At 46.8% G+C, this 18,843-nt stretch overlaps 1 protein-coding gene across 1 annotated transcript; it reads right to left on the bottom strand.

The window, feature by feature from the left end:
- Nucleotides 1-1,637: 1,637 nt before the first annotated feature.
- On the bottom strand, nt 1,638-17,336 carry dusp3a (dual specificity phosphatase 3a; the record flags this gene model as incomplete). The annotated part of the gene is made up of 3 exons (XM_083634939.1): nt 1,638-1,867; nt 6,916-7,148; nt 17,134-17,336. 3 exons carry the CDS (start codon nt 17,334-17,336, stop codon nt 1,638-1,640), a joined length of 666 nt encoding a protein of 221 aa, XP_083491065.1.
- Between the last annotated feature and the right edge of the window lie 1,507 nt (nt 17,337-18,843).

Raw genomic sequence — 18,843 nt, 5'->3', positions numbered from 1 at the left:
GTACCTTTCTTTGTACTGAAATTGGGCGGCACCTATCCCTGACATGAAGACTGTACTGTACCTTTCTTTGTACTGAAATTGGGTGGCACCTATCCCTGACATGAAGACTGTACTGTACCTTTCTTTGTACTGAAATTGGGCGGCACCTATCCCTGACATGAAGACTGTACTGTACCTTTCTTTGTACTGAAATTGGGTGGCACCTATCCCTGACATGAAGACTGTACTGTACCTTTCTTTGTACTGAAATTGGGCGGCACCTATCCCTGACATGAAGACTGTACTGTACCTTTCTTTGTACTGAAAATGGGCGGGGCCTATCCCTGGCATGATGACTGTACTGTAGCTTTCTTTGTACTGAAAATGGGCGGGGCCTATCCCTGGCATGATGACTGTACTGTACCTTTCTTTGTACTGAAAATGGGCGGGGCCTATCCCTGACATGAAGACTGTACTGTACCTTTCTTTGTACTGAAAATGGGTGGGGCCTATCCCTGGGGTGCATTCAGCTGCGGAAATCAGGTGCGAGTCAAGCGTGGCAATGGAAATGCTACATAGGGCTAGCTTGTATTTGGATGCAATAGTGTGAAAAAGCCATGGCTTGTTTGTGCATCTATCTCCAACTAGAAGAGAAAGGAATCTCAGGATATGAGTGGGCTAACAAAACTTTGGGCACCATCTTTCCTATCGTCATGGAATGTTTGACTTTTTTGGCCATCGACCTCCCGTTATCTTTTCGCCTCGTTTGATGTCAATTCGGTGTGATGTCATATTCCACCTATTTTCTCCTCATGTTTGTTTCTTTTGTTGCATTATATCAAATGAGCCAAGTGGCTATAGAAGTCTTTCAATATTTGCGACTCTTTAGCCTCGCAATTTTGGGAGACTCCTCCTGGCGTGACATCACTGTTACCTCATGACATTCCCGGCAGTGGAAAACTATGGAATGATTGTGCTATAATCTACTAGTATTCTGTACCACCGTTAGGGACTTGAACGCTCGGAAACTGGAGCACAGCATTGGCCATCTCAACTTGTGGGAATTGAGGAAATGCTTCGTAAGTAGCTCACGTCTAAAGATGATACCGATGGTAATTTGGAGCATTTGGGGCACTAGCAGTGTGACTGATGTCTGTGTGGAACGCAGTTAGAAAAGGCGACGAGGCTTTCGCTTTGAGCCAGAGAGATCAACTCTCAACTCTCATCTCAACTCTCATCTCAACTCTCATCTCGTCCTCGCAGGAGGAGCAGGCAGAGGGCCGACAGATGGACCCTCACCGAGCAGCAGTGGAGATTTGAAAAAAAGACGCGCAGTATGGATGGTACATGAGCAATGTGTGTGTGTGTGTGTGTGTGTGTGTGTGTGTGTGTGCGTGCGTGCGTGTGCATATGCATGTGTGTGTGTGGGTGTGCGTGCGTGTGCATATGCATATGCATGTGTGTGTGTGTGTGTGTGCGTGGGAAAGAAATAAACATGTAAATGAAAGCAGTGTATGTTTGTGTGTCATATGAGTGCTGGTTTGGTCGGGGGGGGGGTCTCAGAGAGCAGCTGAAACCTGTGAAAGGCGTGACGGGGGGAGGGGGGGGGGGGGAGAGAAAGGGTACAGGGTCTCTTCATCTCTAAGCCCCTCCTCTTTTCATTTGGTCTTTAGTTTGCCCACCTCCCCGTTCAGCTTGCCCTCCTTGGCCAGCTTCTCGTTCAGCTGGCACAGTTGGCGAAGAAAGCCGTCGTTGGGGCCAATCTCCCTCTTATGCCTCACAGTCACCACGGCCGTCCGGGCGTCCATTTTGTGGCGCAGCATGAGGTAAGCGACGACCACGGTGGGCGAGCGGCTGTAGCCTTCTCGGCAGTGTACGTACACCTTCCCTGGGGGGACAGAAGCGAGACGATGCGATGAGCTACGACCACACGTGGTATTAAAGTCACACATTTTGTAAGCATCTCAAATCATATATTTATCTCATGTTCGGCCATGGCGAGTTGTGCCCGGATGGTCAGATCTGACACTCCATATAAAGCATACTTTCTCCCTACAGTATTTGTTGCTGTCATGTGACCATCCATGAGTAATTAGTAGGGCTGGGTATTGGTTCAAATTTCAAGAATCGATTCGATTCCGATTCACAAGGTTCCGAATCGATTAATCCCGATTCGATTCGATTCGATTCCGATTCGATTAATTTCAATATCGATTTGGTTAGTGATACTAAAACATGTTTTTTGAGCTGTAACCTGAATTACATGATTGTCCAGTTATGTAACACAGGGGTTCCCCAACCTTTTTTGCGCGACCGGTTGTCAACTTTAATGGTTTTAGTTACACATATATTTACTCACCAGGTGGTGACAAAGGGTAAATAACAGCCTTTTCATCTGTCAATAGACACTTTCACAATTATGCACAGTGATTTGATTTCAGCCTATATAATTTCTAAAAGTAGATATTAATGATCAAACATTTCCATTTATGTAGCCTACAGTATTTATGTTTTTGTTTCAACTACAAACATAAATAAACGTCAACTTGAAACTATGTTTCAACTACCACACATACCATAAAATCGATCTCTGGACATATGAATCGATATCAAAGGATTCAAATAAAAATCGATTAAAAATCGGAGAATCGATTTTTTTAACCCAGCCCTAGTAATTAGTACAGATAGATTATTCAATGTGCATGTGCCATCTTTCAACATGACTCATCTCACTGCCTCCCATTACATATTTGAGGCATGACGTGCTAGTTTCAACATGACTCATCTCACTGCCTCCCATTACATATTTGAGGCATGACGTGCTAGTTTCAACATGACTCATCTCACTGCCTCCCATTACATATTTGAGGCATGACGTGCTAGTTTCAACATGACTCATCTCACTGCCTCCCATTACATATTTGAGGCATGACGTGCTAGTTTCAACATGACTCATCTCACTGCCTCCCATTACATATTTGAGGCATGACGTGCTAGTTTCAACATGACTCATCTCACTGCCTCCCATTACATATTTGAGGCATGACGTGCTAGTTTCAACATGACTCATCTCACTGCCTCCCATTACATATTTGAGGCATGACGTGCTAGTTTCAACATGACTCATCTCACTGCCTCCCATTACATATTTGAGGCATGACGTGCTAGTTTCAACATGACTCACCTCACTGCCTCCCATTACATATTTGAGGCATGGCGTGCTAGTTTCTAGTTTCTAGTTTGAGTTGCGGCTTGTTCAGAAGGTTATGAGAGCTCAATAGGATTTCTGCTGTATTGTAGCTTTTGCATTTTAAGACTGAAGAACAAAGTTGGGTGGAGGAGGGGAGAGAAAAGAGATGAAGGAAGTAAAGAAACAAAGAAGATCAGAGACTGTTGGGGTGGGGGGGGAACATCTGCTGTGACCAAATTTGCCGAGCGAAGCATCTCCTCTGCTAGGTGATGCAAATACCACACCTGACCTCTGCTGCAGTACCACACCTGACCTCTGCTGCAGACTAGGCAAAGTCAATCATCTTCACTGCTGCACCCAACCCGCACCCTGCTCACTCACTCCCCACAATCTGTGCTCTTTGTGTGTGCGCGCGTGTCTGAAACCCGACGCTTTTGCTCCTCCCTCTCATCTCTTTTCTCATTTGCTCATGTCTCCTCCACACCCTCTACTCCATCCTCCTCTCCTCCTCTATACCAGAGGTTCTCAAATGTTTTTCAGCCAAGGACCCCCTTACAAGATAGAAAATATACCGGGGACCCCCTCATTCTGATTTGTGATTTTCGGCTAAGCTTAATTGTTTCCACGGTAACGTGCTTGACTGTTAAATTGATAGGTTTGTTAGATTAGAATGTAATCCATGAAGCATTTTAGATTTAAAGCATAACATATTTTTGTTGAACTATGAAGCTTTTGCAAAAAAAAAGTTTTTAGTTTTATTTTCCTGAAAACCTTTCGTGGACCCCCTGGCAAAGTGCCACGGTCGGACCCCTGGGGCTCCCCGGACCCCCATTTGAGAACCACTGCTCTATACTATACCCAATGACCCCGCCTGCCACTGATCAATGCTGATTGGACTGTATGCTCGTTAGATAAGACAGTTCTGTGGCTCATCACTTCACTCGTTCACAATGATTCACTCACGCACTCTTTCAGTTGCTAGTTGTCAAAAGTATCAATAGAAAACATTTTGAAACGGATACAATACTCTGATACCAGCAGTGCTTTCTTTTAATGAAAAATCATACTACTGATTTTCCCCTCCTTATCATTGGTGGGTATCTGTTGCTTCAACAAGCTAAAGGTGTTGTGATAGGCTGATGACTAGAGCAGGGCTAATCTGCTGTGTTGTGATAGGCTGATGACTAGAGCAGGGCTAATCTGCTGTGTTGTGATAGGCTGATGACTAGAGCAGGGGTAATCTGCTGTGTTGTGATAGGCTGATGACTAGAGCAGGGGTAATCTGCTGTGTTGTGATAGGCTGATGACTAGAGCAGGGCTAATCTGCTGTGTGAGTGCAACATTTTTCATGAGTTTTATCGGGCCTAGATTATGGAGAAGCGTGCATATGTCCTTCCGTCCATCTGTCTTCATATATTTGTTATGCCTCTTGATTGTGTGTTGTCATTTACCCCCTGTGGTATCGAAAATGGTATCGAGTATCGATATTTTCATGGGTATCGGTATCGAAGTAGAAATTCTAGTATGGTGACATCCCGAGTGATACTATGCATGGCATAGTATGATGCCATGCCATGATGATAAAATTATAGGCATTCGCAGACAACAATTACGTGTATTTTTTAAACAGGAGAAAATTGACTAATTACATAACAGTCAGGCACAACTACAATTAATATTGGCAGTTGTCTTTACTATCAATGATGTTCTTAATATCGATGTAAAGTGTGTTGTTCCACTTCTGTGTCAAATCTATATCGAATGAATGCATTTGATTTGTTTAATGTGCTGATAAAGTTTGTATGGTCGTTGCTGCATACTGGATGGCAGTATGATGCAGTATGAGTCTGTGTGGAGATAACCACTTACATAGCCTCCCGTGAGACGTCTTCAGTCTGGTAGATTGATACTGTAGGAGCGATGCAACGATGCACTTCCTCACTAAGGGCCTGACCTATGACCTTTTCAGAGCTTGGAGCTAGGGGTCATAAAATGTCACAGATAATGTTACAGATCGCAGGAATGTCATGCAGGAAGACCTGTGAGGCCTGCAGGGGGCAGCGCTGCGGTTATTTACTAAAACCCTCTCCTCTCCTCCTCTCTTGGCCTTTTCATGTTCTCTCCTCTTCTTGTCCTCTCCTCTCCCCTCCCTCTCTTCTCCACTGCTCTCCCCTTCCTCTCCCCTCCTTCTCCACTGCTCTCCTCTCCTCTCCCCTCCCTCTCTTCTCCACTGCTCTCCCCTTCCCCTCCCTCTCTTCTCCACTGCTCTCCCCTTCCCCTTCCTCTCCCCTCCCTCTCTTCTCCACTGCTCTCCCCTTCCCCTCCCTCTCCCCTCCCTCTCTTCTCTTCTCCACTGCTCTCTGCTCCTCGTTACAGTAGCCCTTCACTCCTGATTTACCGCGGCGTTGGGGCGCCTTTGCCAAATTGCCTGGGAATTAAGATGCTTTGTAATTGCTCCTCTGTGTCAAAGCTGACAATAAATCCATGGCCATGAAACACACACAGGGTTCAGGACACCAATTAAAGGCATCCCTCAGGTGTGTCAACAGTCACATGGCGTCCATTTGGTCGCAGCTTTGGGAGAGACAGAGAATGATTTTGAGTGTGGGGGGGGGGTGGGTGGGTGGATGGACTGGGGGTGGGGTGGCTGCTCTATTTACAAATGGTGCACTGTACTGTATGTGTGTGTGTGTGTGCACCGTTAAAATACAATACATCTGACCTACTCAGTCCATTAAAAAGGCAATGTAAGACCATCCTATTGATTTGTGCATCATGACTGTCCCTCATACATCATGTCATTGTTGATGAGGAATATTCATCCAGCCCCCCCCCCCCCACAGCCAGCCCCCCGCTCCATCCCACCCCCCCGCTCCATCCCCCCCCACGCATCTTACTGGATGGTGGACCGTGACAGAAAAGCATCTTATTGGATAGTGGACCGTGACAGAAAAGACGGGCAACAGGGCTTTGGTGCTACAGTACAGGTGTAAAACATGGAGCGTCTTCTTGACAGTGTTGACAGCCAGGCAGGGACCTGATGATCTGATGATGGAATGTGGAACAGGACTCAGGAGTGTCTCCGATTTAGCCTGACACGCCCGGGGCCCTCAGGGGCCCTCATATTCAGGATTAGATCCCTGCTGTCTTCTCGTTAAGATCCACAGCAAGGAAACAATATGAGATCGCCTCGTTAATTGATGCCTTGCATCCTGTGCCCTAAAGGAATCCTAGAGTTTTCTATTCATGCTGTCTCCTTAAAGTCGAGCTGAACCCAACAATTACTTTTCTTTTCTTTTAGTTCAAATACCTGGGTATGCAGTGTGCACCTATTTAATGATGTATGCAAACAAAATCACAACAATCTAATTTCTTTAGTTTTTCACACTTTTTCACATCAAAAGTTCATTTTTCAAGATTTCATTGATAACAGTAATGTACAGTTTGCTGACGTCACCTAGTACTATCAATTTTCCCCCTGCTGCCCCGGTCTCTGCTCCACCCTCTGCCGATCTGGGGCGAGCTGTAGACTAGCACCATGCTTCCTCCGACACATGCGCAGTTGCCAGCCGCTTCTTTTCACCTGACAGCAGGGAGCTTCACCGGCAGGAACGTAGCACGTGGTGGGAGGATCACGCTATTCCCACCAGTTCCCTTCCGCGCCCGAACAGGCGGCCCCCGACCGACCAGAGGAGGCGCTACTAGCGCAGCGACCAGGACACATACCTATATGAAGAGAGGCTCACCTTTGCCATTATTGTGCGCCAGGGCCTTGTCGATGAAGTCAGCCCCCTCCTCGAAGAAGGCACTGAGGTTGAACTGCTCGGTGTCGTTGGCCTGGACGCCGTGGTATGTGACACCCGTGCCGGCGTAGAACCCTGCGTTGGTGTTGACGTGCATGAAGGAGTTGCCCTCTGCCACGTTCAGGACGTGCGTCACTCCAAGTTTCTGCAGACGCAGCACATTCTGGCCTACAAACCTGGGAAGGGGAGATGAGATTCAGCTCAGAGTGGAAAGACATGATGTGCAGGATCAGGTTGGAAACATCAACCACCACCCAAATGATAGACGGGGGAGTTTTGGCAGGTGGCTGATATATTTGTTCATTCCTTCAGCCACTTGGCAGGTTTTTGAAGTCTGTAGAAGGTGTCGTCTGTCCTGAACAAACTGCATGAAGGCTAGCCTGGCTATCACTGTGGTGGATGCGACAAAGATGCACACTTCCACCCTGTAAAGGTTGAGCATCAGAACCTGAGAGCTCTAAACACGATTCCTATAGGCTATAGCCTATAGGCTCGTTTGAGATGAGCAAAGTCTGCGCCTATAGGCTTAGTATATTCAGACAGAGGGAATGAAAACAGGAAGGGGAGGGGCCATGGGACCAACAGTATATTCAGACAGAGCAGAGCCGTATATATAGAAGAGTCGCGACATCTCCATTCACGCCAATGGACCAGTTTTTTTTACTCTCAAGAGTTCCAAGAAGTAAGGTCCTGGATTAAGCAGCACTGTCGAGTTGCAGCAAAATGGACAGTTTGTGTTGTACTTTGAAAGTTTTTTTTTTTTGTTAAGAATAAAATCATACATTATCAGCTTTATTTTAGCATGCAAAAGTAGCGCGAGACCCCTTCCTGGCTGTTCATTGGCTAATGAGTCACGCATTTTGGTCCTCCGCTGACGCCACTCTCTCTCTAAATTGCTCTGGACAGAGGGACTGAAAACAGGAAGGGGAGGGGCCATGGGGCATCAGGCTTAAAGAGAGGCAGAGAACAAGGCAGCAATACAAATGTCAAAGAGAAAACAATAACATGCAACTCTGTAATTGATGGCATTTTAAAACAACATGGAATTGTTGTTGTTGTTTCTGCATTGAACTCGTTTCAAGCAGGACCAGAGAGAGAGAAGTCGATGGCTAAAAGAGCTTCATCTTAATCTCTCCATACTCAGCCAGCTCCACTCCAGTGGCTCCGCCTCCATCTTCATCTACTCAACTTCCCAGAATCAATCAATCTTTTGCTGCTCTCCTCCTGTTCTACTGTACCCCTTTATATCGCCCCCTGCTGACTGGAGTGAGTCAATACAAGCCCACACAGCTGACAAACAACAACCACGGTACATACGCGCCCTGTGCACTGTCCACGGGCCCTGTGCACTGTCCACGGGCCTGGCCTGCTCGTGCCTGCCTGCCTGGCTCAATGCCGGTGCCTCCGCTGTTTTCAGACTCTGGCCAAACCTGGCCCGACGCGGCCAAAGGTATCCACAACTTCTGTTCAACGATTCAAGGCTATTGATTGTCAATTAAAAGTGCCGTGTACTGTAGAAACGTTTGGCACAGCATTCAGTTACAGTAATTAGCTCTATTGAATGTACATGTTGCACAAATACAAAAACAAAAACAAACCACACCATATCAAAGACAAAATGGCTAGACAGGGCTAATGGAGACAAGGTTTTACTCGATACCGTTTCCTTCGATGCAAATAGATAAATAAATAAATATATATATATATATATATATATATACATGCTACGGAATGCTATATATATGCTACGGAATGCTACAGAAACGGTTGCCAAAATGAGCTAACGTTTAACATTTTATATGATATATTAAAGGCTAAAACTATCAATATCCAACGGATGAAAGCCAAATAAATCATTTATTTATTCTTTGAAATGGTCACATGATGGAATCTGAGATAAAGTCAAACATTTAAATGAGGCCCAAGAGCCATAAATCCTTGTGTAAAATGCTCACAAGCGCTACACTGCCAGCCGTGTGTGTGTGTGTGTGTGTGTGTGTGTGTGTGCCGTGTGTGTGTGTGTGTGTGTGCCGTGTGTGTGTGTGTGTGTGTGTGTGCCGTGTGTGTGCCGTGTGTGTGTGTGCGCCGTGTGTGTGTGTGTGTGTGTGTGTGTGTGTGTGTGTGTGTGTGCCGTGTGTGTGTGTGTGTGTGTGTGTGTGTGTGTGTGTGTGTGCCGGTGTGTGTGTGTGTGTGTGTGTGTGTGTGTGTGTGTGTGTGTGTGCCGTGTGTGTGTGTGTGTGTGTGTGTGTGACTCTGGACAGGTCCCTAGAGATGCTGCAGGTCAGCGGGCCGCGCTGCAAGAGCTAATAAAGATCAACTCTGCCACCATTTTGCTTGACAGCGGGAGGAGGGCTGCACTGAGAAGCACTGAGAAGCACTGAGGAGCACTGAGGAGCACTGAGAAGCACTGAGAAGCACTGAGAAGCACTGAGGAGCACTGAGGAGCACTGAGGAGCACTGAGAAGCACTGAGGAGCACTGAGGAGCACTGAGAAGCACTGAGGAGCACTGAGAAGCACTGAGGAGCACTGAGGAGCACTGAGGAGCACTGAGAAGCACACTGGGTTGAAGTGAGTGCACCTCTAATGGCTTCCTTCCCATTCACCTGGCCTGTCCCAGCCTCCACCCTGCTGCCTGTCCCAGCCTCCACCCTGCTCTCTGTCCCAGCCTCCACCCTGCTATCTGTCCCAGCCTCCACCCTGCTGCCTGTCCCAGCCTCCACCCTGCTCTCTGTCCCAGCCTCCACCCTGCTGCCTGTCCCAGCCTCCACCCTGCTCTCTGTCCCAGCCTCCACCCTGCTGCCTGTCCCAGCCTCCACCCTGCTCTCTGTCCCAGCCTCCACCCTGCTCTCTGTCCCAGCCTCCACCCTGCTATCTGTCCCAGCCTCCACCCTGCTGCCTGTCCCAGCCTCCACCCTGCTATCTGTCCCAGCCTCCACCCTGCTGCCTGTCCCAGCCTCCACCCTGCTGCCTGTCCCAGCCTCCACCCTGCTGCCTGTCCCAGCCTCCACCCTGCTGCCTGTCCCAGCCTCCACCCTGCTGCCTGTCCCAGCCTCCACCCTGCTCTCTGTCCCAGCCTCCACCCTGCTGCCTGTCCCAGCCTCCACCCTGCTCTCTGTCCCAGCCTCCACCCTGCTATCCGCAGTCCCACCACATCCATTATTAAATAGCAGCTTCACAAAGAGCCAACGTGCTCCTCAAAGAAACCAAACAACCACAACTTAAGTCTGCCCCTAAGCTGCAGGCACTGCTTTCACTACACGCATTGCAACTGATTTGAGGGTTAGGAAAAGACCTTCATCTATTTGGCATATGAATGGTGTCCCACAGCAATATTCTGGAACTCTAATAAGCCTGTATGTATAAATAAAGAAGGAGAAATCCAGGCTGACTGGTCAGATCACATGAGCATACTGAGCTTCTCCACGAGTGAAGAAGTCAACTGGTCTGCTTGTGTGTGCCGTGAAGAACTGAATAGCAAACAATTTCCACCAACAAGTTCTTCTTCTTCATAGCAATTTTTTTTTTCATTTATTAGATCACACATTGTTTACAAGTCAAAATTAGGCCTAATCTTCTGCCAACACGTTGATGGTCTGCTGCAATCTACAAGATGAAACAGGGCAACAGTAAATATGCTGGACCACCACAATAACCTACCAATCACCCTCCCCCACTGCAGGTAGAGCTGCAAAGTGATAAAGCCCTGATTTGTGGGGGCTTTCGGGTCTCGTTGAAGAGGCGGATGGCAGTTGGGAAGAAACTGTCCCTGTGTCGAGAGGGTCTGGTACTGCCAGACATCAGTCTTCTGCCGGGGGGGGGGGGCTTAAAGAATTTATGACCTGGGTGGGAAGGGTCGGCCATGATTTTCCGAGACCGCTTTAGCGTCCTGGCAGTGTGTAGGTCTTGAATGAGGGATGGCAGGCTGTATCCGACCACCTTTTCAGCTCGGCAGATGATGCGCTGCAGTGTGGAGATGTCCTTGCGGGCAGCAGCAACGTGCAGGTACCAGATGGTGATGGAGGAGGTGAGGATGGACTCGAGGGTGGAGGTGGAGAAAAGGGCCAATGCTGCCTTTGCCACCTTGAACTTCCTCAGCAGAAAGTACATCCTCTGCTGTGCCTTACGTCAGTGGTTCTCACATGTTTTCACATGAGGAACCTCTAAACTGACAAAGATTAGACCACCACGGACCCCCATTTGATAGGATTTTGTCCCACGGTCCCCCATATGATAATAAGAGTGATGCTTTTAGATGTTTTATTACAGAAGGTGTATCAAACCCATGACCAAAATAGGCATTGTGTTACTTATGAATGGAATTATAGTGAAAATAAATTACCCCCCTTTTGGCTGGGGACCCCCGTGGAACCCCCTCAAGGACCCCCATTTGAGAACCACTGCCTTACGTGACCCACAATGACAAGTGAAGAGGTATGTAGCAAGTTTACTACTGTAGTTGGAAGTTACACTAAGCGATTTTTCCGACCACTAGAGGGTGACAGAAACCACAACACATTTTGTAAACACACGCAGCAAAACAACTGGGCGATGGACCTGCCTTAAAGTGACAATCTCAAAGATGTTCATTGTAAATAAATGTCTGTTAAGTCACTATCTATCGCCAAATGAGTTAACAGAATGGTGATTGAGCCTATGGCCCATTGATAGAAGCCTTTGCATTTTCAGTATTGCAGCATTTATGAACAGAGAGCCGCAGGGATGACGTATTTTTGTTGTCAGAACGCGGAAGTCCCGGACTTCCTGGTTCTTCACTGTTTCTGTCTATGGGATTTTTGAATGGGTTTTTGCCGCGATGCTTCAAATACGGTCTCTGGGCAACGCAAGATTAATCAAACGCGAACCAGAGTTCAGTCGGATAATCTTCAAACATGAGGACCACTTTCATGAGTTTTGTAGCGTAAATGCGAGCCCTAGAAGTAAAAAGCTTGAGCTAAGCTAATCTAGAACTACACACTGTCGCATAGGCTTCCCCGTCACGTCAGCACTCAACCTGGACTGTTGTTGATGTGTGCACTGATTACCCCGGGCTGAACGGGGCTGAACCAGGTGAGGGAAAGAGAATTTCCGTGTTCGTCCTTTGAAGTGGTGACGTTATTGACGTATATATACCCATCGACTCAACAGCTAGCCGCCCTTTTAACGGCACGTAAAAGCTTCAAAACTCATAAAAGTGGTCCTCGTGTGTGAAGATGATATTACTAAACACTGGTTCGCGTTTGATTAAGCCAGCATTGCCCAGAGAGATTAATAGAAGCATCGCGCCAAAAACCCATTCAAAACTCCCATAGGCGAAAACAGTGAAGAACCAGGACTGTTAGCATCGATGATTTCCGGACTCGTTCCTGCGGCTCTCTACTTGGTGTCTGTGGTGACACAAGGGGGCGGAGCTAACACAATAGACTCACTCTGTAGGTTCCCGACAACTCTTATGCGAGGGTAACCAGCTGCTTTTTTTCCAGGCGACCCCAAGGTTGGGAACCACTGACCACAGGCCAGGCCACAGATAACACATGCCCTATCGGCCTCTGTTCCAGGCCTCAGATAACATCGAACAAAGAAGATCAGTATGTTTCCATGAGCAGGAGTCCCAGCTGAACAACACTATATTTAACTGATATGAGTCCTGGACTGAAAAAGTCAAACTATCAGTGCTCGATAATATTACTCTATCCTGGTTAGTTCAACTTCTTTGTGGCCCAAATTGGGTCACGGGCCCTATTCCCACATGACGAGAGGCTAGTGAACATTTTCAAAGGATAGCCTTCTTCTCATTTGAGTCATGACTCATAACTGTTAGTGATCTGCACCGTAAACAGAACTATGGTATTGTATATTGAGGAAATTAATACATTTGTTTTGAATGGAGTCCATTCACACACACACACACACACACACGCACACACGCACACACACAGGATAATAATCTTATTTTGCCAGTCAGCTACAAAATGTATGTTCCGTTGTAACAGCTTATGGCTGATAAGATACATCAGACAGTGGGACAGAGCACATACTTTAATCAACAATCAATACTAGCTCTCCCTGTAGCCGCCATTTACAATATCGCATGACACTGCCCTCTCACTCGGTTCCAATTACACGGCTTGCTAGTACTACAGTATTGCTACGATAGTAAAATATCTGACCAACTTTTAATAACAGACCTAAGTGTGTAAAGAAAACGCTCCCGTCGATTACTGAGGAAATGGCGTTTTTATTTATTTATTAGAAATCACAATTTCTTCATCGGAAATGTTGAAATCCACGCAGACGGCACGGATCGTTTTAAGCCGACCGTGATGTGTGTTTAGCGCCAGCTAAGGACGAGGCTGCCAACACTTTGTTTTGAGACTTGGCCGGGGAGAGTGGCATATTCAGATTGATTTTGTTGTAGCAGCGAGCTAATGGGCTTGCATTCTGTCCTGCTCGCCCTCTTTCATACGCGCCCTCTTGGCAGTGAGCGGAGCCAGGCGATGGATTGGAAAGAGATACTACATTTCTCCGGGGCATCCCTGGATTGTCTCTGTACTGGATAAGGATCTAACTGTATATTAGGGGGGATTAAGAGCTGCTCTGTAAACGCTTCTCATCAGAGCTCAGCAAAACATATTTGAAAAAGTACTAAATTTACTATGCAATTATTGTTTCTCCATATACTGTGTGTTTTTCCATACTACAAGTTTGAAACTTCAACCGTGAAGATGATTTCTGACATTTTTGTCCCATGAGAGGTAACGTCATTTGACAAGGTTAGAAAATTAAAGTGCTCCATGTCTTACTCAAAATGTTTTCAACTATTTCCAACTTTTTCAACACTTCCAAGCATTCTTGTGTTCGACACTTAGGAACATTTTGTCGCTGGGAAACAATTGAATAGACTTTTGATCCTGTGGATCACTTGCCTATTTTGGCGGGTGGGGCAACACTCAATTTGCAGTTGACATGATTTAAATACTCTGCAAAAAATGAAGTACATTAACAATGCTTTCCATCAAATACATGTTGGAAAGAATGCATTATTCTTGTGATCCCCCCCTCCCCCGTGGCTGATAGATGATGGTACATTCTACCATTAGTTTGACCTTAAGTATGTTATTTATTTTTACCTCAATGTGTGATCAAAAAGAACAATGCAAGTCCTGAATTGTGGGTAAGGTGGTCTATCAAAAGCAATCTAGATCCCAGGAAAGCCAGGAAAGGACCGTGGATAGCTGAGTATTTGTAAAGCATGTCTGTCTGCCTGTCTGTCTGTCTGTCTGTCTGCCTGTCTGCCTGCCTGCCTGCCTGCCTGCCTGTCTGTCTGTCTGTCTGTCTGTCTGTCATGCATTACAGACTTCTTCTCATACAGTCTGTAAACAGCAAACAGGAAATACCAGGAACTGGCCTTACCAGAACGGTGAGCTGTAAATTCCCTAAGAGTCGGCATGTTCATTACATAGCCTGTAGCGCCCAGTCGACCAACAACCATGGATTTATGGTTTGGCCTATACCATGTTTGTGTGTGTGTGTGTGTGTGTGTGTGTGTGTGTGTGTGTGTGTGTGTGTGTGTGTGTGTATGTATGTGTGCGTGCGTGTGAGTGCTTGCGTGCGTGTGTGTGTGTGAGAAATGAAATGGTGTGTCTACACACACCATTTCATTTCATAATAGTGGAACCTAAGTAAGCACGCCATCAGCCCCGGAGCTGCCTAAGGGCGTTGTCATCTCTCCATTCTTCTCTCTGTACACCAAAAGCTGCACCTGCAGTCACCAGTCCGTCAAGCTCCGGAGGTTCCACCTGCAGTCACCAGTCCATCAAGCTCCTGAGGTTCCACCTGCAGTCACCAGTCCGTCAAGCTCCTGAGGTTCCACCTGCAGTCACCAGTCCGTCAAGCTCCTGAGGTTCCACCTGCAGTCACCAGTCCGTCAAGCTCCTGAGGTTCCACCTGCAGTCACCAGTCCATCAAGCTCCTGAGGTTCCACCTGCAGTCACCAGTCCGTCAAGCTCCTGAGGTTCCACCTGCAGTCACCAGTCCATCAAGCTCCTGAGGTTCCACCTGCAGTCACCAGTCCATCAAGCTCCTGAGGTTCCACCTGCAGTCACCAGTCCGTCAAGCTCCTGAGGTGCCACCTGCAGTCACCAGTCCGTCAAGCTCCTGAGGTGCCACCTGCAGTCACCAGTCCATCAAGCTCCTGAGGTTCGCTGATGGCACCACCCTTATAGGGCTCATCTCCGATGGAGACGAGTCTGCGTACAGGTGTGAGATCGACCATCTGATGACTTGGTACAGTCCAAACAACCTGGATCTCAATTCTCAAAAGACAGTGGAGATGGTTGTGGACTACAGGAGGAACGCAGCCCCACCCTCCCCATCACCCTGGGTGACTCCCCAGTCAGCACTGTGGAGAATCTCCGCTTTCTGGGTTCAATCATCAGCCGGGATCTGGAATGGGAGCTGAACATCAGAGCTCTCACCAAGAAGGCACAACAGAGGATGTACTTCCTGCACCAGTTGAAGAAATTCAAAGTGCCAAAAGCAACGATAGTGCTCCACTACACCTCCATCCTCACCTCCTCCATCACCGTCTGGTATGCTGCTGCTGCCCTCAAGGACATCTGCAGACTCCAGCGCATCATCCGCTGTGCTGAAAAGGTGGTCGGATGCAGCCTGCCATCCCTTCAGGACCTGCACGCCGCCAGGATGCTAAAGCGGTCTCGGAAAATCATGGCCGACCCCTCCCACCCAGGCCACAAACTGTTTGTGGCACTCCCTCTTGGCAGGAGACTAAGGTCTGTCGGAACCAGAACCTCTTGTCACAAGAGCAGCTTCTTCCCAACTGCCATCCGCCTCTTCAACGAGGCCCGAAAGCCCCCACGAATAAGGACTTTATCACCCGGGCCCCCTTAGCGCAGCCGGCTTGGCAACAGGCCGGGGTCCCCCCACTGACATGATCCTAACCCCCCACCCCCCATCATAATGTCACTTAAAAGGACTGCACCTTAAAAAAAAATTGATTGTCTTTCTATATTGTTTTTGTTCTACTATTGATGTGTGACCTGACCGCTACGCTGCATACTTGCAGTAAGTCAAATTCCATGTAATCTGGTTACTTACTGTGCACTGTTAATTGATTAAAATCATCTGTTATTTTCCTACCAAGATGGACTTGTGGTGATGCAAGAGAATACTATCAATAAGCAACTTTTTTTTCTTTCAGAAAAGCACTAATTTATATGCTTTTGTTTATGGCCTTAAAACTTGTACCTGTTAGTTATTAGGCTACTTGGTACTAGTATTATTATTATTATTAGTGAGTTTGGAGAGCGGTTAATCTCCACTACATCGCTCCCTACAAATGCAGCTTCTCACACACACACACACACACACACACACACACACACACACACACACACACACACACACACACACACACACACACACACACACACAGTGATTTCTCGGCAAAAGTATTTTGTTTTGAAGGAATCCACAATAACCGTCAACTGTTTTTGGTTGTTTTTGAATCCATATTATGAAAAATAAACAATCCGATTGTTGACTGGCTGAAGACAGGCTTCAGTAGAACGGCTAAAAGGGCGGGGAGCTGCTGAATAAAGACGACGTGATTCAGTGATATGGCTTAATAGATGGAGGGTTTCATTTAGTCAAAACTGCTCTTTGCACTGTCCTTCACATTGTGATACCGGGCGTTTTTTTCTCTCATATTAGTGGATGGGAACAGCAGGCATGGACTACCGTCGATTAGAGTATCCGATAGCCTATTATTAGGCTATTGTTATTATTATTATATGCTAAAATGTCCGTGTTAGCCAAATATCCGCATGTCAAGCGCCTACCCCGGTTATATGTTGATCATTCGAGGAAAAGACCAATTATTTGTTTACAACAGGCTGTCGTCACGATAGAGAGAAGGCACCAAAATAACAAGCACGCCCTGCTGCGCGTCTGCCCTGCTGCGCGTCTGCCATGCGACGCTATTGTCATGATGGTCGTGTCTGGTGCTCTGGGTGCGTTGCTGGGGACCGTGCGTGGAGTAGCGGGGAAATCTACCTGTCTGTGTCACCACCTGATTACCGTCTGATGGACGTGAGAGAGAGGGCGTCATTGGTCTTTATTTGAAGAAACGGCAAATGACTCACGCGTTACCGATGTATATTCTGGGGAAGACCTCGTGGAAGTGTTGCGTCGGCAGGTTGAAAAAGCCGCTGCCGTCAGACAGGAGCTCCTTGAGTTGTTGCGCGGTGACCAGCGCGTTGCCTGGCACCGGGGCATCAGCAGCCTGTGCTGGTTGTTGTTGCTGCTGCTGCTGCTGTAGCTTTGCAGGACTCAGGTGTTTCTTCATGGCTCTCTCTCTGTCTGTCTTCTTCTCCTTCTCCGCCTCTTTCTCCCAGACAGGTGTTCGGTTACTGCCCAGCGCCGGAGTCGTGTCAGCTTTCCGGTTGTTGCAGCTACATGTCTCCTCTCTCCACCACGGTGTCTGTGATGAGCGGGCGCCCCAGCGAGCTTTTCCCACCAGTGTCAAGTGCACGGGAATTAGGAGTCAGACTTCCGGGGCAAAACCTTCAAAGTAAAGCTATTAGTAACAAATGTACACAAATAAGTGTGTGTGTGTGTGTGTGTGTGTGTGTGTGTGTGTGTGTGTGTGTGTGTGTGTGTGTGTGTGTGTGTGTGTGTGTGTGTGTGTGTTTGGCAATGTGGGCTCTATTCTCTTTCTGTCCTCTGTTTCAATTGTTGTCCTGCTGATGATGTCATCAGTGATGTCATCAGTAATGTCACTTGAGCATTGTGCATTCAGTGATGTCATAAGACACTGGTGATGTCATCAGTGATGTCATAACAAGACTGATGGATGTAAACACACCCGCACACATGTAAACTTATATTAAGAGCAATAACATTTTGTGAGCAACACACACCCGCGCACGCACCAGTAGAGCAGGCAGGGCCACGCAGCAGCCAAGCTGTGGGCGAGGCCATGTTGCGGCCGAGCGTGCGTATATCGAGCGTGCGTATATATGCGTGTGTGCGTATATATATATATATATATATGTATATATATATATATATATATGTATATATATATATATATATATACACGGCTCGCTTATATATATATATATATATATATATATATAGTGGGCTTGAGAAGAGATGGAGGGGGTGTCGCGCAGCTCTAGGAGCCTCCTGTGAACTTCACAAAGTGACTTAGATTTTTATTATAGGTGTTGGTGTAAAGACATTCTGAGCAAGGGGTGTAACAACTTAAGGAGTAGCCTATATGCAAGGGAGCAGTGTTAGGGGTAACTCATTACAAAAGTAACATATTACATGTAATATATTACTTTTAGCAGTAACTCAGTAATATAACTTATTACTTATAGGATTTCAGTAATATTATACCAGTTACTTTGTCAAGTAACTCAAGTTACAAATTGAGTTACATTTTTTTAAATCAAAGCACGTGTTTAAAAAAGATACAATCATTTCCTAATCAAACTGTGTATTTTTATGAAAATAACCACTATAGATGACAATAACAAAGGTAAAGAATAACATTTCGAATTTTGGATTGTTTACACTGACTTCAAGGCGGTTGAAATTATTTTTCGGGATGGTTCCGGGCCGCGATGTCATTCTGCTGCTGCTGTTGTTTTGGTGAAAGTAATGCAAAAGTAGTGTAATAAGTAACGAGTTACTCTTCTACACAGACAGTAATATTGTAAAGTAACTCATTGCTTTAAAATGAAAGTAACTAGTAATATGTAGTAGGCCTACCGTATATTACATTTTGAAAGTAACGTGCCCAACACTGCAAGGGAGTAGCAGCCTATATGCAACACTGCCCTTTT

The sequence above is a fragment of the Poromitra crassiceps genome, assembly GCF_964638095.1.
Source record: "Poromitra crassiceps genome assembly, chromosome: 4".
Classification (NCBI taxonomy): domain Eukaryota; kingdom Metazoa; phylum Chordata; class Actinopteri; order Beryciformes; family Melamphaidae; genus Poromitra; species Poromitra crassiceps.
Note: the sequence above shows the minus strand (reverse complement) of the source record. Positions and strands in the feature narration are given on the sequence as shown.